Source organism: Ciconia boyciana, chromosome 4, assembly GCF_034638445.1.
Source record: "Ciconia boyciana chromosome 4, ASM3463844v1, whole genome shotgun sequence".
Classification (NCBI taxonomy): Eukaryota; Metazoa; Chordata; class Aves; order Ciconiiformes; family Ciconiidae; genus Ciconia; species Ciconia boyciana.
This window is the reverse complement of record NC_132937.1, coordinates 24522637-24547430: the sequence shown is the minus strand read 5'-3', so window position 1 is coordinate 24547430 and position 24794 is coordinate 24522637. Positions and strand designations below refer to the sequence as shown.

Here is a 24794-nt window from a genome sequence, read left to right as displayed (position 1 = left end):
CGTATTTAGTTCTAGAGTCACATTGTGTATTTATTTTTCTCTTAATAACAGAAGAGTGACTGTAGTAGTTTGACCAAGGATCTAAGTCCCTGCTCTGGCTCCCAGCAGGGCATACATGCCTAAGGAAGAGTAAAAGCAAGGCAAGCATAAATTATATATCTTTCTAATACTCTTCCAGCTTCCAACTGGTTTTAATTCAAGGCATTTCCAGGGGCTTTTATGGCTTGTCTAATCAGTAATCTCCAATAGACCTCTCTTCCAAGCACTTGTCCAGCCTCCCTCTGCAACCTTGTAAAAATTCTATCATATATAACTTCCTCTGCAAGAAGTTCCGCAGTTTTAATGCCTACTGTGTGAAGCACCACCTCGTTTTAATTATTTTGAACCTGGCTCTCACTAGCTTCTGTTGGTGGCCCTGAGTTCTTCTGTTGGAAAAGATGGCAGTGAAGAATGGATTCCTATCCACCCTTCCCAAGCTCTTCATTTTGTAGACCTGGTCTCTGTTCCAGGCTGTAGTCTCAGCATGGGATTTAGTTGGTATTTACTTTCCATGGCATATGTGTCACCGCTAATCCAGAAAGATAGTTACGCATCTTCATCTGAAATGCAAGACAGCACTTAGTGCAGTTTGGTGGTTTGTTGGTTCTAAAGAAAATCTGAATGTTGGAGGAAGGTGTGACTGTCCCATACTGCATGATACAGGCTAACTGAGAGTTCATGTGAAGCTACCGAAGACCAAGTGTTCTGAGAGGGAGCTAAATTCTGTGCTAGAGCTGAAGACAGTGCTATTAAACACAACACTACAGGGGACCTTCGGTTACTGCTGCAGCCACAGGATTGAAACAGTGAACCAGTTTCTTTATAGGAATGTCCTATCTAAAACAAGAAGGATGTTCTCTCGCATAACCCTCCCTCCTATGATCTGCTAAATCCCACTGATGGAAAACATGCTACCATGAAACTAGCTACTAGACCACTAAATCAGAATTAGATAATTTATCAAACAGTAGCTACAGGCAAAGACTAACATTACTACAACGTTTGTGACTCCCACAAACCAGATCTTATCTCATTAATCCATTTCAGGAAGTTAATTATAAACTGTTTAAATGACAGGCTTCTGAGAAGTCCAAGTCTTAACATTCTTGTTTGTTAGCTGATTTGGTCTACATTTATTTTTCCCACACTTTCTACTAAAAGAATCTGGAGCAAAACAAATAAAATATTTAAAATGTCACAATACATGTATGCCACATGTTGACTCAGAACAAAATAAAGATGGCCAGTTAGGAGTTAAAATGTCATACAACTGCTCATGTAAAACTTGAGTGATATTCCTTAGCAGGAGTGCAACAAGACTGTAGCATAAATGCATGCTTTTTTCCCACGTTATGCTATGGAATATGGTTTCCAGTTATATGTTTCTTTGGTAGGCAGGTATTTAACTCCATAGGTGTTAATGATAAAAATCAATAGATACTACTTGAAGAAAAAGAGTGAGATTTTAACTACTTATAGTGTTGTGAATAAAAGTTTTGCTCTCCCCTGTAAAGAAAATTGCCTGGAGCCTTTTTAGTCTGACTACCCACTTGAACAGAGTAACCCTAAATAGATTATTTTAAAAGTACTTGGGATCTCCTGGTTTTATCTGCTGTTACTGTATTGCCCTGCTTCCAGACTGCATAGTAGACTCCGACAGTGTAATAAGAATAGGAAATCTTGTTTCTCTTATAATACAGAGAGTGAAAATCAGTGCCCTGTTGGTATCTGCTCTGCCTGATGCTATACAAATACATAGTGAAAGAAGACAGTCTTTCTTTAGGTGTGACACGGTACCGTGGGAGGGAGGGAATATTCATCTCCATACACATGAATATAGCAAACTTTGGTTCCAAAATCCTGTGCTACTACTTTTTCAACAGGATCCACACCTCATTCAGCATGCATCCATCTCAGTGTAGATGAGGACTGTATAATGGACAAGGCTGTTGGGCCCCGCCTTAATTGCTACAGACCTTGGAAACTCAGCATGGGAGGAAAAGAGAGAGGTCTCATTTAAGGCAGCTGAATGCCACCTGAGAGAATTAGATTTTCTCCCTACCTCTGTCCCAGGCTGGATTGCAGAAAAGCTGAGCATTCACAGCTGCAGATGAAAACTAAGTGAGATTATGCTTTCACCATACAGACTGCTCTCTAGTTTGACAGCCTTGGGAAAATCAGTGCTCACATGAATTAATTACCCAAATTATGCATTTTGCTTGTTTGTTTGTTTGTTACCACCATCTTTCCATACCGTGCCTGCCTGTGGAGATAAGACAGTCCTGTCACTTTGCAGGGACCAGGTGATGCATTAATATTTAAGAACCACTCAGTTGCTGTAGTGATCAGTGCCATCAGAAACCAGAGGTAGGAACAAGTATTGGACAGTGACTCCCATTAGGCTTCAGTTTCCACCAACTTGTACCAGTCTCTCACCACAATCAGCACAGCTGCCTACTTGTTTTCTTCCCCATATCCTTTTCTTTCCCAAGCATCTCTCTGTATGTGTGATCTAAAGAAAGCCTTGATTATAACCTGCCCGAAGTTAAGTCTGTCTGGCAGTGCCCTCCACTCTTTAGCTTACAGCTGGGAGGTCCGACAGCTTGGTCATTTCAACCTAGAAGTTGCATGTTTGGATCTCGAATTGCTGTGTCAATTCTGGATGTGTGCTCAGCAGTCACCTCCAGTTTTGGTTATGCCTCTGCAGTGTGAGGAGACAGCAGAAGCTCCAAGATAAATAGGATTGGGCAAAGTAGTCACTTGGGTGCCGCTCCCTTCTGTGTGGTCCAGGACCTGCTTTGGGGCATCCTGTACCAAAACTGACAAATGGATGGTAGATGTTCTGTCGTCCTTGCTCTGCCTTCCTTCCCCTTTGGCTGGGATGCTGCAGTTCAGAAGTCCTCAGTGGGGACCATGAAGAGACAAGAGTGCATGTGCTTCCATGTTAAGTTTCTCATGCTTGAGTGTTTAAGACACATGCATGTACCCTAGAATGGAAATAGGAAAATGCACCATCAAAACCTCCCATTACTGATAAGAATAAACTTTTAGTCAGAGCAAGTTTTTTGAAGTGTGTGTGGTAAACATGGTGCCGGGCAATTAACTACTTGGCTCACCAGTATCATCTGTTACCTGCACTGAACGAGGAAGAACTCTATAGAAAAAGTTACATGACTAAAAGTAATTTAAGATTGACCATGAAGGTGCAATAGGATAAAATCTTAATTCTGGGATCTCCTCACTTTGGAGAACTTTACTTTCTTCCAAGACTTTTTAAAAATGTTCTGCATGCAATAGTTAATCACACACCATTACTGCTCCTCAAGATAGGTTCTGTAGTAAGCTCTGATAATTTATTGCTAGGAGCTCGGGATTTAAACCTACAAACTGATGAACCCTCACTCAGAGCCATTTGAAAACAGTGAGGGAGGGGGTGTCAGCTTAGCATGTCTGTAGCTTGAAATATGTGATCTAGTTCCATTAAAATTAATAGAGCAATTCACATACTTCAACTTGCATTTGTGCTGAAGTGTCAGCAATTTACAAGATACTAGAGATGATAAAATTGGAAAGAAGATGCAAGAGATGAAAACAACCCTGAAATGGCTTGATTCAGGTTGCGGTAATATATTTTTCTCTTTTATTGCTGTGTCCCGCTGATGTGCGCTTGCTTTTTCTCTTCAGCCGCTTGTTAGTTTTCCTTTGTTGTTTGCAAAAGCCTGGAAGAGCAAGAAACAATCCAAGGAAAGGCAGGAGAAGGAGAAAAATAATTTGTTCTTTTATTACAGCAACGTCCAGAGGCCTCACACAGGGTTGTGGTGGCAATGGGCTGCATTCTAGAGTGTGTAGCAAAATAGTCTGTGCCCCAAAGGGCTTCTAGGGTAATTTAAAAGGAAATAAGGTATGTATACATAATGAAAGAGAAGGAAGGTAGGTGTAGGTACCCCAGAGAAAACCACATGGTTGCACAAACGAGCTGTGTGCATAGTTTGATTGCTCTGAGTCTTTTTTTTTTTTAAAGTATTAGGAATAAATATCAATGCCTTCCACATCAGTGACAGCTCATTTGCAACCTAACAATAAATTAATCAGGAAACAGAGAAGGAACATGGAAACTACAGAGGAAAGGGGAGAGGGATTGTCAGCAAACTGAAGAAGCCAGAAATGCAGTAAGATGGGAGACAAAGCAAGGAGCAAAAACTGGTATAAAACTAGACATTGAACTTTGATGTATTTATCAGAATGGGATTATTTTGCACTACGTTCATTGTTCTTAAAAGGAAAAAAATAGAATAGAAAGGTGTTGGTTTAAGCCAAAACCAATTTTTTCCACCCTTCTGTCTAGAAAGGTGTTTTCTAAATATATCGTGATTTGTTTTCAGTGTAAGGCTTTGTCATGACCTGCTTCAAACTCAGGAACAATTAATATTGTCTATGAGCTTTTGTAGCTTCACAGCTGGGCCAGATCTTTTATACAGCAGCTTGGAGCTATGTTCTTGCCTAGGGCACTCTAAACTGGAAGGAAAAATACTTTTCTTTTTTTTCCTTTTTTTGAAAAAAGTATAACCGTAAATCTTTAGGCAAATGTCACAGTTGATGCCGATGCTTCTCAAATAGTAGAAACCCAGTTTTTGCCCTCCTTTCTCATCATGGAAGGCAGGTATGCAGATACATGATTCACTCTGGGTCAGCATGAGAAGAAGTACGTGGATGAAGCTGGAGAAAGGCTAAAGTAAACCAAGTATAAAGGGGACAGCTCATGTTGGTAAGGTGTTTTGCATTGGAAAATACTGCACTAGAGGAAACATCTTTCATTTGGTGGAACATTGCATAGCACACTACAGAATACCATCTTTAATCGGCAGAGAGACACAGAAGGGGCTCGTTTTTACTTCATGAAGGAACAAAGTACAGAAAAGTCCAGCCTAGTGCAGACCCAGAGACTAGGCCTGGAGGTACAGCACTGCAGGGCACTGATCCCACATGGGTGCACACAGCATAGCTCTGACTAGCCTGTTTTCTGGGGTTGTGTGCCTTGCTGCTTCCCCTTCTGGAGGTAACACAGGGCCAGTTTGAGCAGTTGTGCAGCGCTGGCTGCACAGACGTGTGTGAGGGGACCTTCTCCACCTCTGTGCTGTCCTTACAGACTCTGGTGATTCTCAGTTGTTAAACCTTTCTGTACTGAGGTAGCAATAAGCAGATAAACAATAGGGTAGAGTAAATAGATTACTAAACTTCCTAGCAGTTCCTCAAATTTGGATTTGAAAGACCGTTTACTCAGTGGATTCTTACACATTGTAGAAACATAATACTCAGTGCCTACTGCTGTCTGGGAATCAGCATCTTTCAATGACTGGCTGGCACTGGAGCACAGGGCAGATGGGAAAGCTTGAGTGATCTGGACATAATATCAAAAGCGTATACCTGAACCCAGAATTTAAATTATGGTTCTTTTTCTTCTAGTCTTTGACCTTTTCCTTAATGTGCTTGTGATGGATTGTTTTCTGATGGTTCTTACCCCCCTGGTTTTCAGGTGGTGGGCAGGAGAATGGCAGAAATGTTCGACCACATGTGGCCCAACAGGCCAGAAGAAGCGAACTGTTCTTTGTATCCAGACGGTGGGATCTGATGAGCAGGCGCTGGCTGTCACAGAGTGCCAGCACCTGCTTAAACCAAAGACCCATCTGTCATGCAACAGAGATGTCTTGTGCCCATCTGACTGGACAGTGAGCAACTGGACTGAGGTAAATTCATGTCAGCTGTAATATTGAATGGTTTTTTTTTCAAAATGACCTATTAAGTCAGTAGAGAGGACCAATGACCTGCTTTTTTGCCTTTGTTTTGTTTTGTTTTTTTTTTGTTAATATGTCTTGGGCCACAACAACCCCACGCAATGCTACAGGCTTGGGGAAGAGTGGCTGGAAAGCTGCCCGGCAGAGAAGGACCTGGGCGTGTTGGTTGACAGCTGCCTGAATATGAGCCAGCAGTGTGCCCAGGTGGCCAAGAAAGCCAATGGCATCCTGGCTTGTATCAGGAACAGTGTGGCCAGCAGGACTAGGGCAGTGATCGTCCCCTGTACTTGGCACTGGTGAGGCCGCACCCCGAATACTGTGTTCAGTTTTGGGCCCCTCACTACAAGAGAGACATTGAGGGGCTGGAGCGTGTCCAGAGAAGGGCAACAAAGCTGGTGAAGGGTCTGGAGCACAAGTCTGATGAGGAGCGGCTGAGGGAGCTGGGGTTGTTTAGTCTGGGGAAAAGGAGGCTGAGGGGAGACCTTATCGCTCTCTACAACTACCTGAAAGGAGGTTGTAGCAAGGTGGGTGTTGGTCTCTTCTCCCAGGTAGAAAGCCATAGGACAAGAGGAAATGGCCTCAAGTTGTGCCAGGGGAGGTTTAGATTGGATATTAGGAAATGTTACTTCACTGAAAGGGTTATCAAGCATTGGAACAAGGCTGCCCAGGGAAGTGGTGGAGTCACCATCCCTGGAGGTATTTAAAAGACGTTTGGATGAAGTGCTTAGGGACATGGTGTAGTGGTGGTCTTGGTAGTGTTAGGTTTACAGTTGGACTCGATGATCTTAAAGGTCTTTCTCAACCTATACGATTCTGTGATTCTGTCTTCGCAAATCCTTTGTGCAGAACTAAAAAAGCTGCCCTGCTTGCTAAGACCTCAGCAAGTGTTGCGTGTTAACTGTGTCTAGGGGTTTGGCTTGCTGAGCTTTTGGGACTGTAGAACAGAGGATGCTTGCATGCTAAAAATCTGTTTAATATTCATTACTGCTGTGGACCAGATGGGGGGAGGTTCTGTATCATGTCTGTAGGCCTACAAAGAAGCATTTTTACATTCTTTACATTCATATCTCTTATATTCATAACTCTGCTGGTTTTGCCACAGCATGCAACCTTTTTACTTCCAGTATTAATCTGAAGCCCTAACAAACACCAGAATACCTGTGTATCCTTCAAGAGTTAATTAAATATTTTTCAGTTATTTCACAGGCAGCTGATGAACTCCAGAATGTGAGGTCATCAAAATGATGACTGCAGTATACTAAATTTGTTCAAATATACTGCAGCATATTCTGCAATGTTTGTTAGTATTAGTAGGGAGCACTCATTTGATGTGCTTTGTCATAGGTTTTAATCTGTGGAAGGACCTCATGCTTCTTAGCGTTCTTTAGATTAGGATGCTGGTATCTACAGGTGTTTCACAACTTCACTTTCATTGAAGGCAAGGAGAGTTCAGGGTTCCCAACATGTGGAGCGGTCTACTTCTCCAAGAAAACTAAAAATGCACTGAGATATTTCTTCTGGAGTGGGGAGAAGTAGGTTTTGAATCACGTGAAATTGTAAAATTATTTTATTCTGATTCTGTTGTAGTACAACTTGCTCATGGTTCACATCAGAAATAGGCAGTTTAGCTATCAGGGTAGCTGACAATCATGACAACAAAGGCACAACAAATATTTTCCATTTCAGGTGTCAATAAAAATGAAGTTTACTAATTTTGTCAAAACTTCCAAGGCCAGTGATCTGGATGCAGGGGTTGAATGCACCATCAGCAAGTTTGCTGATGATCCATACTGGGAGGTGCTGTTGACTCTCTTCAGGGACAAGAGGCCTTGCAGAGGGATCTAGATAGATCAGAGCATTGGGCAGTGATTAACAGCACGAAATCTTACAAGTCCAAATGCCAGATTCTGCACCTGGGAGGGAGTAATGCTGGGCACACGTATAGACTGGGAGAGGAGTGGCTGGAGAGCAGCCCTGCAGAAAGGCATCTGGGGGAGCTGGTCGACAGCAGGCTCAATGTGAGCCAGGAGTGCGCCCTGGCAGCCAAGAGGGCAAACCGCATCCTGGGCTGCTTCAAGCACAGCATAACCAGACAGCCAAAAGAGGGGATTATCCCGCTGTACTTAGCGTTGGTGCGGCCTCACCTTGAGTGCTGTGGGCAGTTCTGGGCCCCACAACTTAAGAAGGATGTGAAGGTCCTTGAATGCATCCAGAGGAAGGCAACAAAGCTGGTGAAAGGGCTGGAAGGCATGTCCTGTGAGGAGTAGCTGAGCACTTTGGGCTTGTCTAGTTGGGAGAAAAGGAGGCTGTGGGGCAACCTCATTGCTCTCTACAGCTTTCTGAGGAGGGTGGAGAGGGAGGTGCTGAGCTCTTCTCCCTGGTATCCAGTGGTAGGATGTGTGGAAATGGCTCAAAGCTGCGCCAGGAGAGGTTTAGACTGGGCATTAGGAAGCATTTCTTTACTGAGAGGGTGGTCAAACACTGGAACAGGCTTCCTAGAGAGGTGGTTGATGCCCCAAGCCTGTCAGTGTTTAAGAGGCATTTGGACAATGCCCTTAACAACATGCTTTAACTTTTGGTCAGCCCTGAAGTGGTCAGGCAGTTGGACTCGGTGATCATTGTGGGTCCCTTCCAACTGAAATAGTCCATTCTATTCTGTTTCCTTTTTGAAAACTCCCCTCCTTTCTTTCTCCTAACTCTTTTTTCTTTTTTAACCAAACTCATTACTGTGTTTGAGAGCAGATTCAGATAATAAACTAATAGAATTTTGTGACAGTATTAATTCAGTTTATGCTGCTCACAAACCATCATCACTGAATGTTGGTTGGTTTGTGAATTGAGTAGCCACCATGTTTTAACTGCCTGTGAAGAAATAGACTGAGATTACATGGCTAGCAGTAAGATTATATAGAAATAGCATGCTGTTACAGAATACAGCCAGTGCTCATGTGTCATTGGATTATATTTGCAAGTTACTGACAAAAATAAATTTCTACACCCATAGGGTGTAGGACCGACTATTTCTCCTGCACAAATGACAGGATTGTCAGGAGACTTGTAACTGCAGAATGTTCTTTACTGGTGGTGAATGTAAGGGAGAGATTTTACCCAGGCAAAACTTCCTTTTGCTCTGAACTTATCTGGCTGTTAGAAAATCATTCTGTATCTTATAAACTGAACATACTTAATTAGGCAGATAATGAGGTTAGAGTGTTGTAGCCATTCTGAAATCTCTTTTTAGTACCTGACTGTAATCTAAAGCAGAGATGTTCAAAGTTAATTCTGGGAGACAGCCATTACCCCAAAAAGTTAATGAGGTTGGATGTTCCTTTTAACTCACACAAATGCTAATCTAAATCATCCAAGTGGCAAAGTCTGACAAAATAAGCGTGTTGTATTTCTGTGTAAGCAACAACATAGTGTTAGTAGTTGCTATCTTCCTCAATAAGCAAAATCCTTTACTGAGTAACTTCAGAGGTCAAAGTGCAGCTGATGTAAACTTGCATAGTTTACATAGCTGCATACTAGCTCTGAGTACCTTAAATGTGCTATACAGCTGGAAGCGAGGAGGACAGACAGAATGGCTAATGAACTTACCCACTCTGAGGTTACTCTGCTTTCCTCTCTGCTCCTGTTGCTGCAGAGCTGATGGTATTTTACAGGTGTTAACAACAGAGAGAGCCCCAGTAACACAAAGTAAATGGTGTTTCTACTGCCCCATGACCTAGACTAGCTGTAAAAAGGATTAGATATCCCAGGGGTTTTAAAGTGCTGGCAACAGGAGTGTTCATCACTTCATGCTGAGCACCAAGTTTAAGCCAGCTGAATTAGGTCAGGCTCCCTCGCATCCTAGGAAGACTTATTCCAGTAGGTTGTATGTAAGTAACATCTCCATTCATACCCAGCCAGCCTTGGTACCTCAAACCAGAGAAGTGTGTTGAAATTTCAGAAAGTCCTCAGTGGAGGGACAGCTGCTGAAGGCATGGCTGTGCCTATGAGGCTGAGGATGAAAAACATCACAGAAAAACTGGGACTCCTTAGCTTCCAGCACCCTTTATACACAACAGTGCTTCCATTTAAATAGAAGCCAGATAGATTAATTACTTTCAGTAGTCTGTAATTTAGGAGAGACATGCTAGCAGCCCTGGCAGCATGTGGTGGTTGCACTAAGACTGAATGAAAAATCGATTTCATAAAGTCAAGAAGGATCTGTGAGCTGCATGGATGATCACAGCAGGTTTGCGGCACTGTGAGTAGCCAGCACTGAGCCAGTCAGGTATGTTTCTGATGACAGGTTTTTAGTCTGTTTTTTATAACCCCGGTGGAAAAGGTATTGGCTAAACAACTTTTGTGATTACTGAAGAAATCAAATTCTGGCATATTACTTCTATATTTTGTCTTTATTGTGTAGTCTTTTTTTCACTGAAAAAAAGTGAAAAGCTGTTTCCCTAAGGTGACATTTACTGTTCTAAAAACTTGGAAAGAGCTCCATGATAGCAGAACATCACTAGGATGAAGGTCTTGTTCCTCAGGAAAAGTTTTGTTATTGATTATTTATAATGATGCTTCTTTATTATAAATAGATGCCAATTGATATTTATTTTTATTGATACGTGCAGCAGAATGAAGAGGGGAGATACATTAATTCTGTTTCTTTTGCAGTGCACTGTTACTTGTGGTGGTGGAATAAGGACTCGTAATGTCACTTGTGCCAAAAATAATGATGAGCCATGTGATACTTCCAAGAGACCAAACTCTAAGGCCCTGTGTGGTCTCCAGCAATGTCCTTCTGCTGGAAGATTTCTGATACCCCCACTGTCACCCAGAAGAGGAAAGATCATAATCAGAAAAACAAGTACTAATCCCGAACGGAGTCCTCCTCACAGAACACCCACACCAAGCCCAAGGTCCCGTACAACAACAAAAATACCCAAGCCTGAAAGTGTAACTCCCTATTTGCCTACGTCCTCTGGTTTGGGTAATGTCTCCAAAAAAGAAGGAACAGCCAACAAAACATTACAAAATAATTTTGCTGGACCAACTAATGTTTACAATTATCCGGTTGTTTCTACTGAAAATAGTTCACACCAAAATACTACTTCATGGCCTTTTCATAATAGCTTAAGTACTGAAATTATAAGGCACGCTGAAAATATTTCGGAAAGGGAGCCAGTTTCTACTGTAGAAAGTGAGGTGCAAAGAAATGAGGACACTCCTGTCTCCTCTTTTACCAGTAGTCCAGAAATAACTTCCAGCTATGATTACTTAACTGAGGAATCTGATGACATTGATGGGTCAGTGGGAGGCAGTGAGAAACCGATTGATCTTTACAGCACAGAACTCGATCCTGAAATCAGAACCAGGAGCACAACCCTAGATGCCGGCTCTCCTGTCCTTCAAAACGAGAGTGTGACTTCTCAGCCTACCCCTGCATCTCATCACCTAGAACCTTCTACACTCCTTCCTGTTAGCAGAGCAACACAAAGACTGGCATTTCCAACAACAGCAAACTATAACACTCTGCAAGTTGATGTGCCTATTGTTGAAGTAACTACCCAAGAAACATCTGTTACAGTAATGCCCACAGTGTTTGGTCATGTACCGAGAGACCAGACTGACAACAGAAGAGAAGTGAAGCTACTTGACACCATGACCTCCAGCACACAATCGTCAGCTCTTGTGCATGTTCTCAGGAACAAAAGTGCAACATCTGAGGGGGTTTTGATGAATGTCACACCAAACAGCCACCTAATAACATCCAACAATTTGCATAGTGATGCCTACTGGATAGTAGGCAACTGGAGTGAGGTAAGTTATTTTTAACTCATAAAAAGTAGAGAGTGTGAACAGCTGTCTGAACCACTGCTGAGGAAATAAAGTTTGTTGCGATTATCTGAAATGAGTATCGTACATTCAGATGAAATACTTGTCACACAAAAAGATTGGTAACTTGGGATATCTAATGTTAGGTTGCTTACATAGAATGTGTCTGTATTTATGGATTCTGCAAAACTATGCGTAACTCTTCCAGGGACATGACATTCAGGTTTAACTATAACCAGAAATACCTTGAGAGTTTTGGTTTAGGGCACAGCAAAAAATTAAGGTATTAGATGAATCCTGGAGACACCAAATTAATATGCTTGTATTTCCAAATAAGTACCTAATGCAAGTTAGCTGTAGATGTGCTATTATGTTCTAACCTTCACTTACATATGATTTCTCTCTACATTATATGTGTTTTCTAACTTGATATGTGACCAGGGTCATGTAGGTAAGCTAGCTTTATTACTGTATAAAGCACATTAATAACATGGATACTAAAACATATTTTTAGTTGGCTATTAACATAACAGATTTTTGTGGTGCATTTCTACCTCATCCCACCATCAGCATTTGTATCCACCATTAAGCAAATACCTCCAAACTCAGAGCAGCATTCTGACTGGTAAAACCAGTTTGAATCTACAAAGCAAAGATAAGAACATCAGTCCAAAGTTAAACTGGTATATCTGGGGTTTGTAATTTGTCCAGCACATGTCCATGGGGAGACATTGTAACATGGAGTTCTGCACCTTTTTTTGAAGTTTAGGTGATCATGTATTGGAACTGGGTTGTAGCAGTGGTAAAGTAAAAGCATTTTGTCTGGTTGGCATAGAAGTTAGAATTGTCCACCCGGTGCTTGTGGTTGTACATTATCTTTGGATATAGCAGCTGATAATTAACAGTGTTATACTATGTCTTCTTTGAATGTAGAAATGAACAGTTATTTTATCTGCATTAATGTCTGTGCCAAAATGAACTTTTTAATTACTAACTGTAATGAAATTCAATCAAAACAGGTGTTAACATCCTGTAATACTCCCTTTCAAAAGCACTCTCTTTCAGTAAATGAAACAAGTACAGGGAGTTTGAAAACTCTTTTGATGTTTAAAGCATCTGGAAGATAATTGGTCTGAAAGGTGATGACTTGTCCCAGTTTCCCCTGATCCCTGGTCATTACCGAATGGTTGTAATACTTGGGTAACTTTGTCTGTGCAAGAGCAATATAAGTTGCAGAGTTTTCTATGGCCTCAGAAAAGTGCTTACTATTTTTTGGGTATTGCTATTGACTTTCCTTTACCAATACCCAGCACCAGGCTTTTTGACAGTTAGGTTTCTGTGTTGTTACATTGCTGTGCCCTGAGATAGTAATGTCTGTGGGTTCAGGGCTGGTGAGGGTGCAACCACCTAATTCTGGCAACTATAATAAGAGAATATAGAATAAACTTCTATTTAATATCCTTCCTACTGTAAAATGCTATTTTCATGTAAACAGAGGTCTTTGTATGCTAATGGATTTTGTATTCTTCAAATCATGATGCCTAAGGTGGGAGACTTTGGTATCTGAACAAGTTACTTCATTTTTCTGATGGCCTTTTTTAACCAAGCTAATAAGTACAGGCAAGGGTCCAGATCTGGAAACCTCCTTGCACTGATCTGCCTCTGTGTTTCATTATTGATGGAGAAGGCTATCAAAGGTCTGTTGCTCTGTACCCGTTTGCTTTTGGGTCTGCCTGGAATGCTGCAAATTAATGGAAATGCAGAAATGCAGGGCTAAAAAGGACAGCAAGAGATGACTTAGTGTATTCCATGGCAGTGGAGGCACAGCTAGACCACTGAGATCCTGTTGGTGCCCTGTCTGGATGCAGCCAGTGAGTAAGGCCCCTGCTCTGTCACCACCACATCAGCAGTTGTGCAGGACATGCACTCCTGATGGCAGTCTGAAGTTTCGTCTTTTGCCTTCCCATGGCCAGGTGAGAATGGCTTTAGCTTCCCATGTTCAAGTGGGACAAGTGAAGCATTTCCTTCTGCACATGCCCAAAGACCTGTGTTTAGATCTGCTTGGGTGAAAGAACCTGCACATAAAAGTCCAGGCAAAGATTGTGCTCCCAAGCCCAGCACATCCTGAACTGAAGTCTATAATACAGAGATGCTACAGTCTGTCCTAGTCATTCATTACCTGCATTAGAAATATTTTCCTTATACATAACCAATATTTTCTGCACTGAAAATGAAGATTCTAGTTTTTATATGCAGACCATGGAAGATAATTGTCTTTTTAATAACTGGTTTTGGATCTGTTTTCTAAACAAAACAATCTCGTTCTTTTCATACTTTCCTTGTGTTTTCTAAATAGCTGGTGCCTTTGTTGTTCCCCTATAGAGTTGCTCAGTTTCATCATATATTTCTTCATCAGTGATGTTCATTATGGCCCCAGCTGACACCTGGCAAATAAAATGGAATAATTACTATCATTTTATATATGGCCCTCTTTGTGAATGTTGGGATGAGATTTGTCCTGTTTTGCAACCATCCCACTTTGTTTTATTCACTTTGTGGTCCATTGTAAACCCTGGATCCCTTAATACAGTATTTCTAGATCAGCAGATGTTCTTAGTTTTGTTTGGGGTGTGTATATATGTGTGTGCATCTGTGTGTATATATATGGGTATATATATGTATAAAAAGTTCTCCTTAAATGTAGGATTTTGCATATGTTTTTGAATTTCAAGTTACTGTTTTCTTACAATTTTTCAACTTTCCGAGATGTTTTTCAATTCACATTGTGTCCTCCAGCATTCCTGCCAACTCTCCCAACTTGGCATCATCTGCAAATAAGTGCATGCTGTCTTTCATCATTCAGTTAGTTAATGAAAATACTGAAGAGAGCTTGGCTCTGGACAGAGCCCTGCAGGACCATATTTGAAATGTCTTTTCATTTTGACACTGAATCACCGAGGACCACTTTATTACAGTTTTTCATTTAGCTGTGAACCAATCTTGTAAGTATTTCACCTAGACCCTATTTCCATCATTTGCTAAAAGAAGGCTTTATGAGATCATGTCAAAATGCATCACATCAGCTGGCCCTCTGTTTCATTAAGCCAGGTACCCCTGTCAGAGAAGATTCAGAGAATCATAGAATGGTTTGGGTTGAAAGGGACCTTTAAAGGTCATCTAGTCCAACCCCCAGTGAGCAGGGACATCTTCAACTAGCTCAAGTTGCTCAGAGACCTGATATTAGTTTGACTTGAATAATTTGTTCTAGACAGGTCCATGTGGGCTGACTTATTGCTTTATCATCCTTGTTAGTATTTTTCGTCTTGAAAAATCATCTTCATTTTCATCTTCATTTTGATCCTGATTGTTTAATAATTTGCTTTTGTATCTTCTTGTGAAGTAAAGTTAGGTGAAGTGTTCCATTAGTCCACAGATCTGCCTTTTTCTTTTGCTAAAGATAACTTGAAAGATGGTCTTCTCTAATCCTCTGGGACTTTCCCAATCTATTTTAAAAAATAATTTTCAACAGTTCAAAGATTATTCAAGAACACTTGAATGAATATTGAGGTAAGGTCAATACATTTGGTTTCACAGAACTGATGAAATCAATTTAAGGACACTTAATGCATCTAACTTACTTTACTACTCTTTAGTGTTTTAGTAATTTTTTGCTATTGTTGTTCAAGCTATTGTTTCTTGTTAAAATTACCTTTATGTGAAGCCTGGCACATTTAACTTCTTTTTTTCAAGTTTGAAAAAGAAAAGGTGGTAAAAAAGAGAATTTGTAGAATCTCTGTCCTTGGAGATATTCTGAAACCATCTGGACATGGTCCTGGGCAACTGGCTCTAGGTGGCCCTGTTTGAGCAGGGGGATTGGACAAGATGACATCCAGAGGTTCTTTCCAACTTAAACCATTCTGTGATTCTGTAAATAAGTAATCTGTTATCTTTCTCATAAAATACAAGCTTTGTATTTCCTCCCAACACCTTGATTCTAACATTCCCAGAACCTTTTCTTATTGTTCATTACTTTTAATTCATTTGTAGTCTACAATTTTCTGACTTTATTTTTGCTCATTCTATTTACCTGTCCTTAGTAAAACTTTGTGCCTGTTTTTAGATGACATCTCTCCAAGGCATTGAAATTTCAAGACTGTTGCATCTACCTACTTGAATCTCTTGCTGTGCTCTCTTTCTTTTAGTGACTGCCAATATTCTGACATTTCTTTGCTCCTTAGGGTATGGCTATACTAGTAAATAAATAGTGCCCAAGAACAGCGATAGTCACTGAGATGGATTGGTGTGACATGTCCTGTAACACTGTTGACACTTACCTCCCAAGGGAGAGCACTAATTAGAGTACACTAAGTACACTAATTAGAGTACTGGCAAAACAGTGCCAATGACACCAGTGCCTCTATCTGTAACTTTTAACTTATTTCCTACTACTTTCCCAGGTCATTCTGGGCTGTCACTTTTCCATTTCTAAGAGCTTTCTGGATACCAAAGATACTCCATTACCACTAGATCTGCTCATTCTGCACCTCTGTTATTCGTCATAAAAAGTCACCTGCACTTCCTCCCTCTGTAATAGACATCTGCTGTGACAAGAGGAAGTCTTGGTTCCTGAATGACAAAAGGGAAAAGCAATTAAGTCTTCCTGAACTTCAGAGCAATCCGTCTCCTTTATGTAACATGAAACAATGGTCAAGAAAGCTAAAGCTTTCTCCCAGTACTATTTGCAGCATCATGCCTTTCTCTCTTGGCTCTGTACCTGCAGACAACAATTTTTGAAAGAATCCTTCTGTGTTTCACCTCCCTCAGACAAGAACATAAAGCTTTGTAAGTATGATCTGCCCAGCATCATCCCTGGAGCTATCTTTGGTCTTCTCATGAATGCTCAGAATGGGGCTTTGGTCAAAGACTAAGCAGCCCTTCAATAAAGTCTTGGTGTTGTCAGACTGGTATAGCAGGGCTGGGGGGAGCCATCAAACAGTCAGCAACCAAGACAAGGACAGTCCATCCTCTTGAACAGACAAGTTGTCTTGGATAGATATGTGGCTATGCAAAACTGAACAGTGGTACGCTGTCCCCTTTAACAGGATCTTTGTGGCCTCTTGGACAGATGTCCCAGGAATCTTGGAAGCTGGAGATGGCAGGCTGCAGAGGCCTTGCAGATTCACACTCTTTATAATGTGCCATTTTTCAAAAATTCTTTGATGTGACCATGAACCATTTTTCCATTTCTCTGATTGAATCTGGTAACAGCTCCATGTCTTAAATGTTTTTTTTTTTCCCTGCCTTAGCTTCAGCTTAGCTTTCCTTACCTTTCCAAGGACCCTTACTCAGCTTTCCCTGTTTAACTCTCCCACTTCCATGTAGGGAGTTCAAACCACACAATAGCAGTTGCTTTCTTCATCATTTTGCTGACTTAATCCAAGACTATTTATGCTGTTTCTCATGCCAGCTACAGGCTACTTAGCATGTCTTGAATTTGACTCTATGCATATAGTTCACTGTCCCTCCCTTTTTAAGGGAGAAAAAGGTAAATGGGTGTCTCCAGCCACTTTTCACCTCTTCCTGCTTCAGAATACAATGATAGTGACTTTTTTGGTGAAGAGTGTGCACTCTTGGGATCTGGACTGGCATGATCAATATTCTCTTACCTCAGACACTAAACCCTCCCAAATGTTGGAAACACTTAGCTACTCTCTGAATTCATAATTTCAAAAATCCTTTTTCTGCAGTTTTCCCAAGAGTCTCACACAATTTATTTCATATTTTCAGCATAATGCACTCCATTTGCTGAATATCTCATCAGCAATATTAGGGATAGAGAGGGAAGAGTGCTGAAGATGGGATGCAATGACATTTTGCATTGGATCCCCAAAGATCACAGAAGGAGAAAGTGGAACAGCTGGTACAGATCTAGAATGTCTCAGTAAGCAGGAGTTTGCCAAAGAAGAGCAGTGCGTGGTATAAATCAGAATTGGTATTTTCTTAATGAAGCAACCAAAAGACCTCCTTCAGAACCTTAAGTAAGACTTAGGTGAATTTGAAATCTTCTTTTGAGTATCTCAGATAAACTAGGTCATCTAAAATGGCTCTAGTTATTTATATTTAGGTTCCTGGATTATTTCCAGAATTATTTACTAACGTTGAGTTTGCCCCTGGGCTTTCCTCTCACCCTTGTGCAGTGCTCTACCACCTGTGGAATGGGGGCTTTCTGGAGACACGTGGAGTGCAGCAGCAGGAACACATCTCACTGTCAGCACATGAAAAAGCCTGATCCTGCAAGAAAATGTTATCTTCGCCCATGCGCTAGCTGGAAAACAGGAAATTGGAGCAAGGTAACTTCATTCAGAGCTGTGTGTGAACAGTAAGCTTGCTAACTTCAAAGAGTAGGGAGTTCTAAATACTTCATTTTTAAAATAATTATTTACTCAGTGAATGCATACATGTTTCCTAGTTGACCATTCAGCACTAATTTACTAATTTCCTGACTAAGTTATTTATGGAAACGCATCTGCTCTGAATTCTATTCTTCCTGTGTGGGGGTCGTGTTCATTAACTCTTGCCTCTAGAGCTAAAGCAGGGCTCACCGTCCATGTTCTGTGGAGATTCTAGGGCAAAGCTGTACATATTTGCATGTGGCATCTTTTTGATCTCTGCCTCCAGATGCATATCCTAATTTTAAGAAGCAAGTGGGAATTTGGGAGAGGAGTTGGCATGTTCCTATTCACCCTTGCCACTGTGTATTATCTGTTACGACATGGTCTGTTTCCCATTCATGTAACCTCTTAAGTTTTATGTTATAAAAGCTAAAGAAAAATGTACTGGGGAGAATGCCTGCTATGGCTAGGGTCTTATTTGGTCCTAGTTATGTACACAGCCCTGGTCAAGAGACAGGATAGTGTCCAAGGTGGTAAGTGGAACCCAAGGAATTGCGTTTGAGTTTTTTTGGTATTGTTAGATGTGTGATGAACACCTGGAAGGACTTTGGTGGCTTCTTGAAGCTTCTTACATTTTGTCTTCACGTTGTCTAAAGTGGGGGATTCAAACAGTGGTTTATTTTTCAAGACTGAAATGAGGAAAAACTACAAAATTCTATTTGAAATAATGTTGATTTAATAAAGAAAAAGATAGATATCTCAAACTTTCTCAATACGTATCATTTTTTAGAAAGTCCAGGAAAGGCCAAGGCGTTACATAACCACATTTAAGCCTTTGAAATTCATTTTAAATGATAGATAGACATTCTGCAGTCCCAGTTGCAGTAGAGCATATTTCACCTTCACTTTTTCTTCATAAATGTTATTGCTCTTGCAAAAAATGGATGATAGTTATGTCACAGAAAGTAGCTAGAAATCAGGTTTAATGATAAAATATTATAGGAAACAAATGTTTTAAAGTGTAAGTCCAATTATGAGTCCAATTTGAGACAAAAGGCTTTTCCTATCAGATTTCTCTTGTGTTAGCCATCCTTATTTTCCAGCAATTGAACTATACAAACCTAATTACAGTTTCATATATAAAAATGGCTATTTTTTGTTTGCTTTTGCAACTGGCAATTGTTTTTCTCATTACTCGTTTCAAACATTTTTATGTCACCCTATCACAGCAAGATGGCTATATTCCCCTGCTAGTGTAGTAAAGCTTTCTCTGTTCCTTTTTTCTTATCTAATTGTTCCCCTCCCTGAAAAGAAGGTGCTTCAGACTAGATCTTACAGTCTGAGTTTAATACCAAATATAATTTGCACGTATTTTGGGGCTGTGTGTACTCAGTTTCTTGCACAGTCACTTCTGTCCATTGTTTCTATCCAGAAGGACAGAAGCTTCTGTGAACAAGAGCAAGGACTCCCATCCATCTGTCAGCTCCCTGGGGAAATATTATATTCAGTTTCCTTGTTCACCTGAAGAATGCTTATTTATGCAAAAGAGAACAGCATCAGTTGTTGTATTGCATCATGGCGGTAAAGGTGAAAGCTGATCTGAGGTTATTCAGTGGTGTCGGTAGAATTGGCTTTAATTCTGGATGAAGGCAAAATAATTAAATGTATATTTGTCCTTATCCTTGGGGTAGCAAATTCAGTTCTTCCTCAGCAGCAGGAGAGGTCCTGGGCTTTGGTAGGTGGGGACACAGCCTGGTGCTGCTGCAGGAGGCCTTGGAGAAAGCTCTGGGGAGAAGTAGGGGACTGGAATGGCTCGCTTGGCTCGCCAGTAGCCCGCCAAGCTGAAAAGCGATTTCACAGGCAGTGAGTGAGGCTCAGGGTGTCTCTCTCTTCTCTCCCATTCTCTCACGCCCAGGCTGCTCTTGGGGTATGGGTCCTCCTGGTGCCATGGAGGAGTGAGGAAGGTGAGGGCGGGAACTGCTGCTGTGGGATGAGTCCACCATCTCCCAGTATTAGCAGCAGCTCAAGTCTATGGGCCAAGATGAGGAGCGGTTTTGCCTGAGCAATCTGCTGCCATGGACACTGACCTTTCCCATGGCTGAATGAGAAATGAACTTCCGCAGCTGTGCCTCTTTCCTCCCTTCCTCCCTCAGAAATGACTAAAGAACTGACAATTTCCCTGCACACAGGATTTGTTTATTGTATTTATTGCATTATGACTCTTTCACTATGACATTTTTGGAAACAGCTGGCAAGATTTCCTAGTTAAATATGCGTTCATGTTATTAATGGGTGTTCCAGTGAAGAAAGGGAAATATTTGTATGGTGTGTTCTGATTTGCTGTGATGAAAACTACAGTTTTTAAGCCTAACAACAGATTGTTGTTATGGTAAACTGGAAATTCCCTCTGTGAGTCCAGATGCTCAAAGCTCAGGCTGTCCTCCCCTTCTGTGACTGGGGAAGGGATAGCTGCTCAGCAGAGCATCATTTAGAGATGTCCCCCTTTCTGTTTTGTGTACAGTGCTCTGCTAACTGCAACGGCGGTTTCAAGACCCGAGATGTTCACTGCGTTGATGTTCGTGAAAACCGACTTCTAAGGCCTTTTCATTGCCAATTACTCGGATATAAACCACAGCCCAACACTAGTTGTAACGTGGAGCCTTGCTTGCAGTGGCGTGTGGAGCCCTGGAATGAGGTATTGTTCTTTAAAAGAAGCTTTGGGAATGAGCAATTACCTGTCAATTAACAGTGACTGTTAGATCCCATGCTGTTAGGTAAAGTTTCACTCCGAGGAAGACATGCAGTTAGTACCACTCAGAGGCTCTGCAGTCCTTGTGTATGGTTACAGCAAAAATTATCATAGATGTTTGGAAGACTTCCCAGAATCATTCTTAGGATTGCAGTGATATACAGCTAGAGCTGTAAATTACCATACCCTGAAAGAGAGAAGCAGATGGCCTGGAAAAAGATTTGTTTTAGCTATCCTACTGGATCAGTAAATATGATTCATTCAGACTGATCCCTTTTGCTGCCATTTTAATGTTGCTTTCTCATTATGATTAATTTAGAATTTTCCTTTACACTTTTGGGCTGGAATTTTATGGGGCCAGAGACTGAGGTCAGACATATGATAAATCTGACTTTTGGGTCACTTTGTAATATAAATCTGGGCCAACAAACTCATAGGCAGCCAGGCACATATTTATGTCAGCTAAAGCACGTGGACTGATTACATTTTAGTGTTTACTCCTACTAAAAGTAGCTTTGGAGAAAGCGCCACAGTGCTTGCAGCACTGTGGACCTGATGCTTTTGGATTTCAAGGGAGGTGATCACATTGCTTCCTTACAGGCCACTGACAAATCACACCTGCAATAAGGAGGAGACCAGGATGTGGGTTTTTGGTCAGAGCAGTCAGCAAGGGTTGAAAAAAATAAGACCAACCAAATGATTGCACCTGTTTGCCACTTAAAATATTTTATAAAAATACTTGCGCAACCCTGGCAGGTGTCCTCATACTAAGGATACTGGGTAGAATTGGATTGAAAAGGTTCATTTATCAGACGTCAGCTCTGGTCACATGTCCGTAGGGATGCAATTCCTTGTAGGACAGGAACAATGCATTATTCAAAGTAGATCTGGCGCCTTATCTCATGTCAGAGTACGAAATCTTTTGTGTATTTCAAGGAGGCTCTACTCCAGACCTAGTGAATAATAGTAAAAAATCATCTGGTAAGTAATACTAGAATGTGGGCAAAAGAATGTTTAAAAAATAACCTGGGTCACTGTCTTCGTATGGTGCTTTTATTGCCAAATAGTTAATCTGTGGTATGGATTGGGTGAATTTCAATGTCCCCAACTCTGAATGAGACGTTGCATCTCATGAACTTGTACGGTCTTCAGTAAATATTACAGATTAATCCTGCAGACACGTAACTTCCAATTTCATTATTGTTAGAGAAGGCACTGTTGCCGGTGGTGCTGCATGAGCAGTTGTGTGTTGCCTGTTCTATGTTGCCACTTCTATGCTGTCCTATATTCCTTGCAATAATACGTGTCAGGAACAGCTTTCTCCCAAGTATTTTGGACCCATAAGGGCTTCTTCCTTGTCTCTTTCCAAGCATATGATGAAATAAATGTCTCAGTGCAGAGCTTTTCTTCATATCTAGACTATAAGACTTGATATGTAGGGTAGGCTGTACATCTTTCTAAATCACATAGATCGGTGACATGCTTCTTGTTACCTGTGGCTCCACATTTCTAAATGAAGAACATTTCCTACTGTGTTTATGGTCTGTTTCTGGGTCCTCATCCATTCCCACCTCTCTGCTCATGGGTTTGTGCATCTCTTTTGTTAGTGTTCCAGAACATGTGGTGGTGGCCAGCAAAAGCGACATGTCTACTGCCCAGAAGAAGGCTATTGTGACTGGACAAAAAGACCTAATGCCATTGCATCATGTAACAGGCAACCTTGTACACAGTGGACTAACCAAGCGTGGGGCCTGGTAGGATTAAGTTCTTTTTTGTTTTATTTGTTGTCCTGAGTTGGCCATATTTGGTCATATTATCCACTTGTCTGTGAACTTCAGTGCCTATGGCAACTATGGTTTCTTATGCACAGGTGGAGCTACAAAGGAAGGTCTTTTGAAAATATTACTAAACATTTCAGAGCTAACCCATCCCAGTTCCTTCAGGTGATAGACACTGTAGCTTTTACTTTTTGTTGCTGCATTAGATGGTGTTGGATGGAGGGCAGGGGTTTTTTTCCTTATCTAATAAAAAAGGAGTTACCACTGACATTCTTCCATTACTCATTTGAAATTTTCCACTGGAAGAGGCTACTGGGTAGTAAATTCAACAATATTCAGTTAGATGTAGAATAAGGTAACACTTCAAGAGGATGACAGGACAAGAGCATCTTTAGAGAGGGAGGGAAAAGCTTGAATTGCTAATAAAAGTCCCTGATACACATCTTCCAAATACAACTAGGCTGTTTGATCTGTCTGTGCTTCCAGAGCCTCTCCAGTCATTGTAAAGTTTTAGCATTCAAGACTATTTTTGGGGGGATTGGGGGATGACCCGTAAAGCAACTTTGTGGAATATTGGACTTGCCCACACAAACAGAAATTCTGAATTTTGACCAATAGCCCTCTACTTTGGCTTCTGGAAATCTAATTGACAAATATGGGGTGTATCTTTGGGGAACTTTCCCGTATCTGCAATACACGTTTAGTTATAAAGAAACCAATACATCTAATAAACCTTTCCCTCCAGTTTCCTTAATAAACCTCTTCATACATTACAAATAGTCTTCACAGCAGAAGAGAACATTGAAAGAACACCAAAAGCCAGGCGCCACAAATAAGGAAATAATGGAGAGTCATTTAACACAGCAAATTTAATGAGTTGGTTTTGACACAAAGCCATTAGATGGGATATGAGTATAATGTAATGTAGGGTTAGTGTAACTCTAACACTTAAATATGGAAGTGAGAATGTTGGGACATGCATAAAAGAAGAAACTGAATACCAAAATATATAGCAGCTATTTTACTGATTTATTAATCCCATTTATTTTACTTTATTAAAAAAACTATTTTAAACATTAATCTACAGTTGTTGCAGGAGTACCTAAGATCTTTTAATGTACTTCACACCAGTAATGTTGTGTCTTATGCACAGAGATATACATTAGAGAGAGAATAATTTGCAGAAAAATTAAAGAGGTACCAGTCCTATCTTCATCTCTTGCACTTCATTAGGTGGCATTCTCTATCTGTTGAAGTATTTATCTTGCTGGCAATTATTTATCTGAAGAGAAAAATAATTTTAAATTACCTGGAATTCTCAGATGCTCTGGGATGTAGGAAGAATTAAATACATTTACAGAATAGTACAGGAACATGTTTTGAAAATGTTCTTTTTTTATGGCCATCTTGTGTTCAGTCAGAACAAGTGGCTGGCAGTTGTTATGTTGTCATAAAGAAAGGGTAACCACAGTGTAAATGTCACCAAAGAGAAAACATCTCACTGAGCTTTTTTGAAATCTTCAGCTCGCTTATTTCTAGACCTAACATTGCAATTGATTATTCATATTTAATTTAGATGGCTAGAAAACACAGGAAACAAAAAATGTCAGTGTGCAGTACTAATTTGGATTACTACTCTCTTACTTTGTAGGACTGGCATTTCAGATCATCCTCCTCCTCCTCTGTAAAAAACAGTCCTCTTACCCTGGTTACACATTCCAAGATGCTGTATTTGTACTATTTACCCCTCCACTGTATCCTGCCAGATCTGGCCATGATGCACCATGGAGGTGTCTGGATGGAGAATGCAGTACACAAAGTACTTTAGTGTCATTGGTTCTGGATCATATGGCATTTTTAGCTTTCCGTCACATTACAGCTCAAATATTGGCATATTACACAATTTCCATGTAAAAGACTTTTATATATGTTAAAATTACTCTCTTTCAGTGCACCGTTTCTTGTGGAGGGGGCATTCAGCAAAGAACTGTGAAGTGCATTAATATAGAAACTAATGAAACTGAAGATGACAGTATGTGTGTGGACAAACCCAAGCCCACAGAGTATCAGAAATGCAATCTGCAAGAGTGCAGGAAAAGTACAGGTATGATAATTCACCTGCATCAGACAGTTTCCAAAAAGCTCTCCATTTGTGCTGAGACTCTGCAAAAACTTGGAGCTGACCCAATTTATCAGCTTGTTGTGAATACTACAGGCTCAG

The 24794-nt window shown here is 40.8% G+C and overlaps 1 protein-coding gene across 5 annotated transcripts in view; it reads left to right on the top strand.

The window, feature by feature from the left end:
• ADAMTS12 (ADAM metallopeptidase with thrombospondin type 1 motif 12) overlaps positions 1-24794 on the top strand; it is a 175179-nt gene that overhangs the window by 145390 nt on the left and 4995 nt on the right. For all 5 annotated transcript variants that reach the window (XM_072860961.1, XM_072860965.1, XM_072860964.1 and 2 more), the window contains 6 exons: positions 5573-5783; positions 10494-11639; positions 17852-18004; positions 20568-20741; positions 22403-22549; positions 24524-24677. In XM_072860961.1, the coding sequence (XP_072717062.1) occupies positions 5573-5783; positions 10494-11639; positions 17852-18004; positions 20568-20741; positions 22403-22549; positions 24524-24677 (1985 nt within the window). The remainder of the gene's footprint in view (positions 1-5572; positions 5784-10493; positions 11640-17851; positions 18005-20567; positions 20742-22402; positions 22550-24523; positions 24678-24794) is intronic.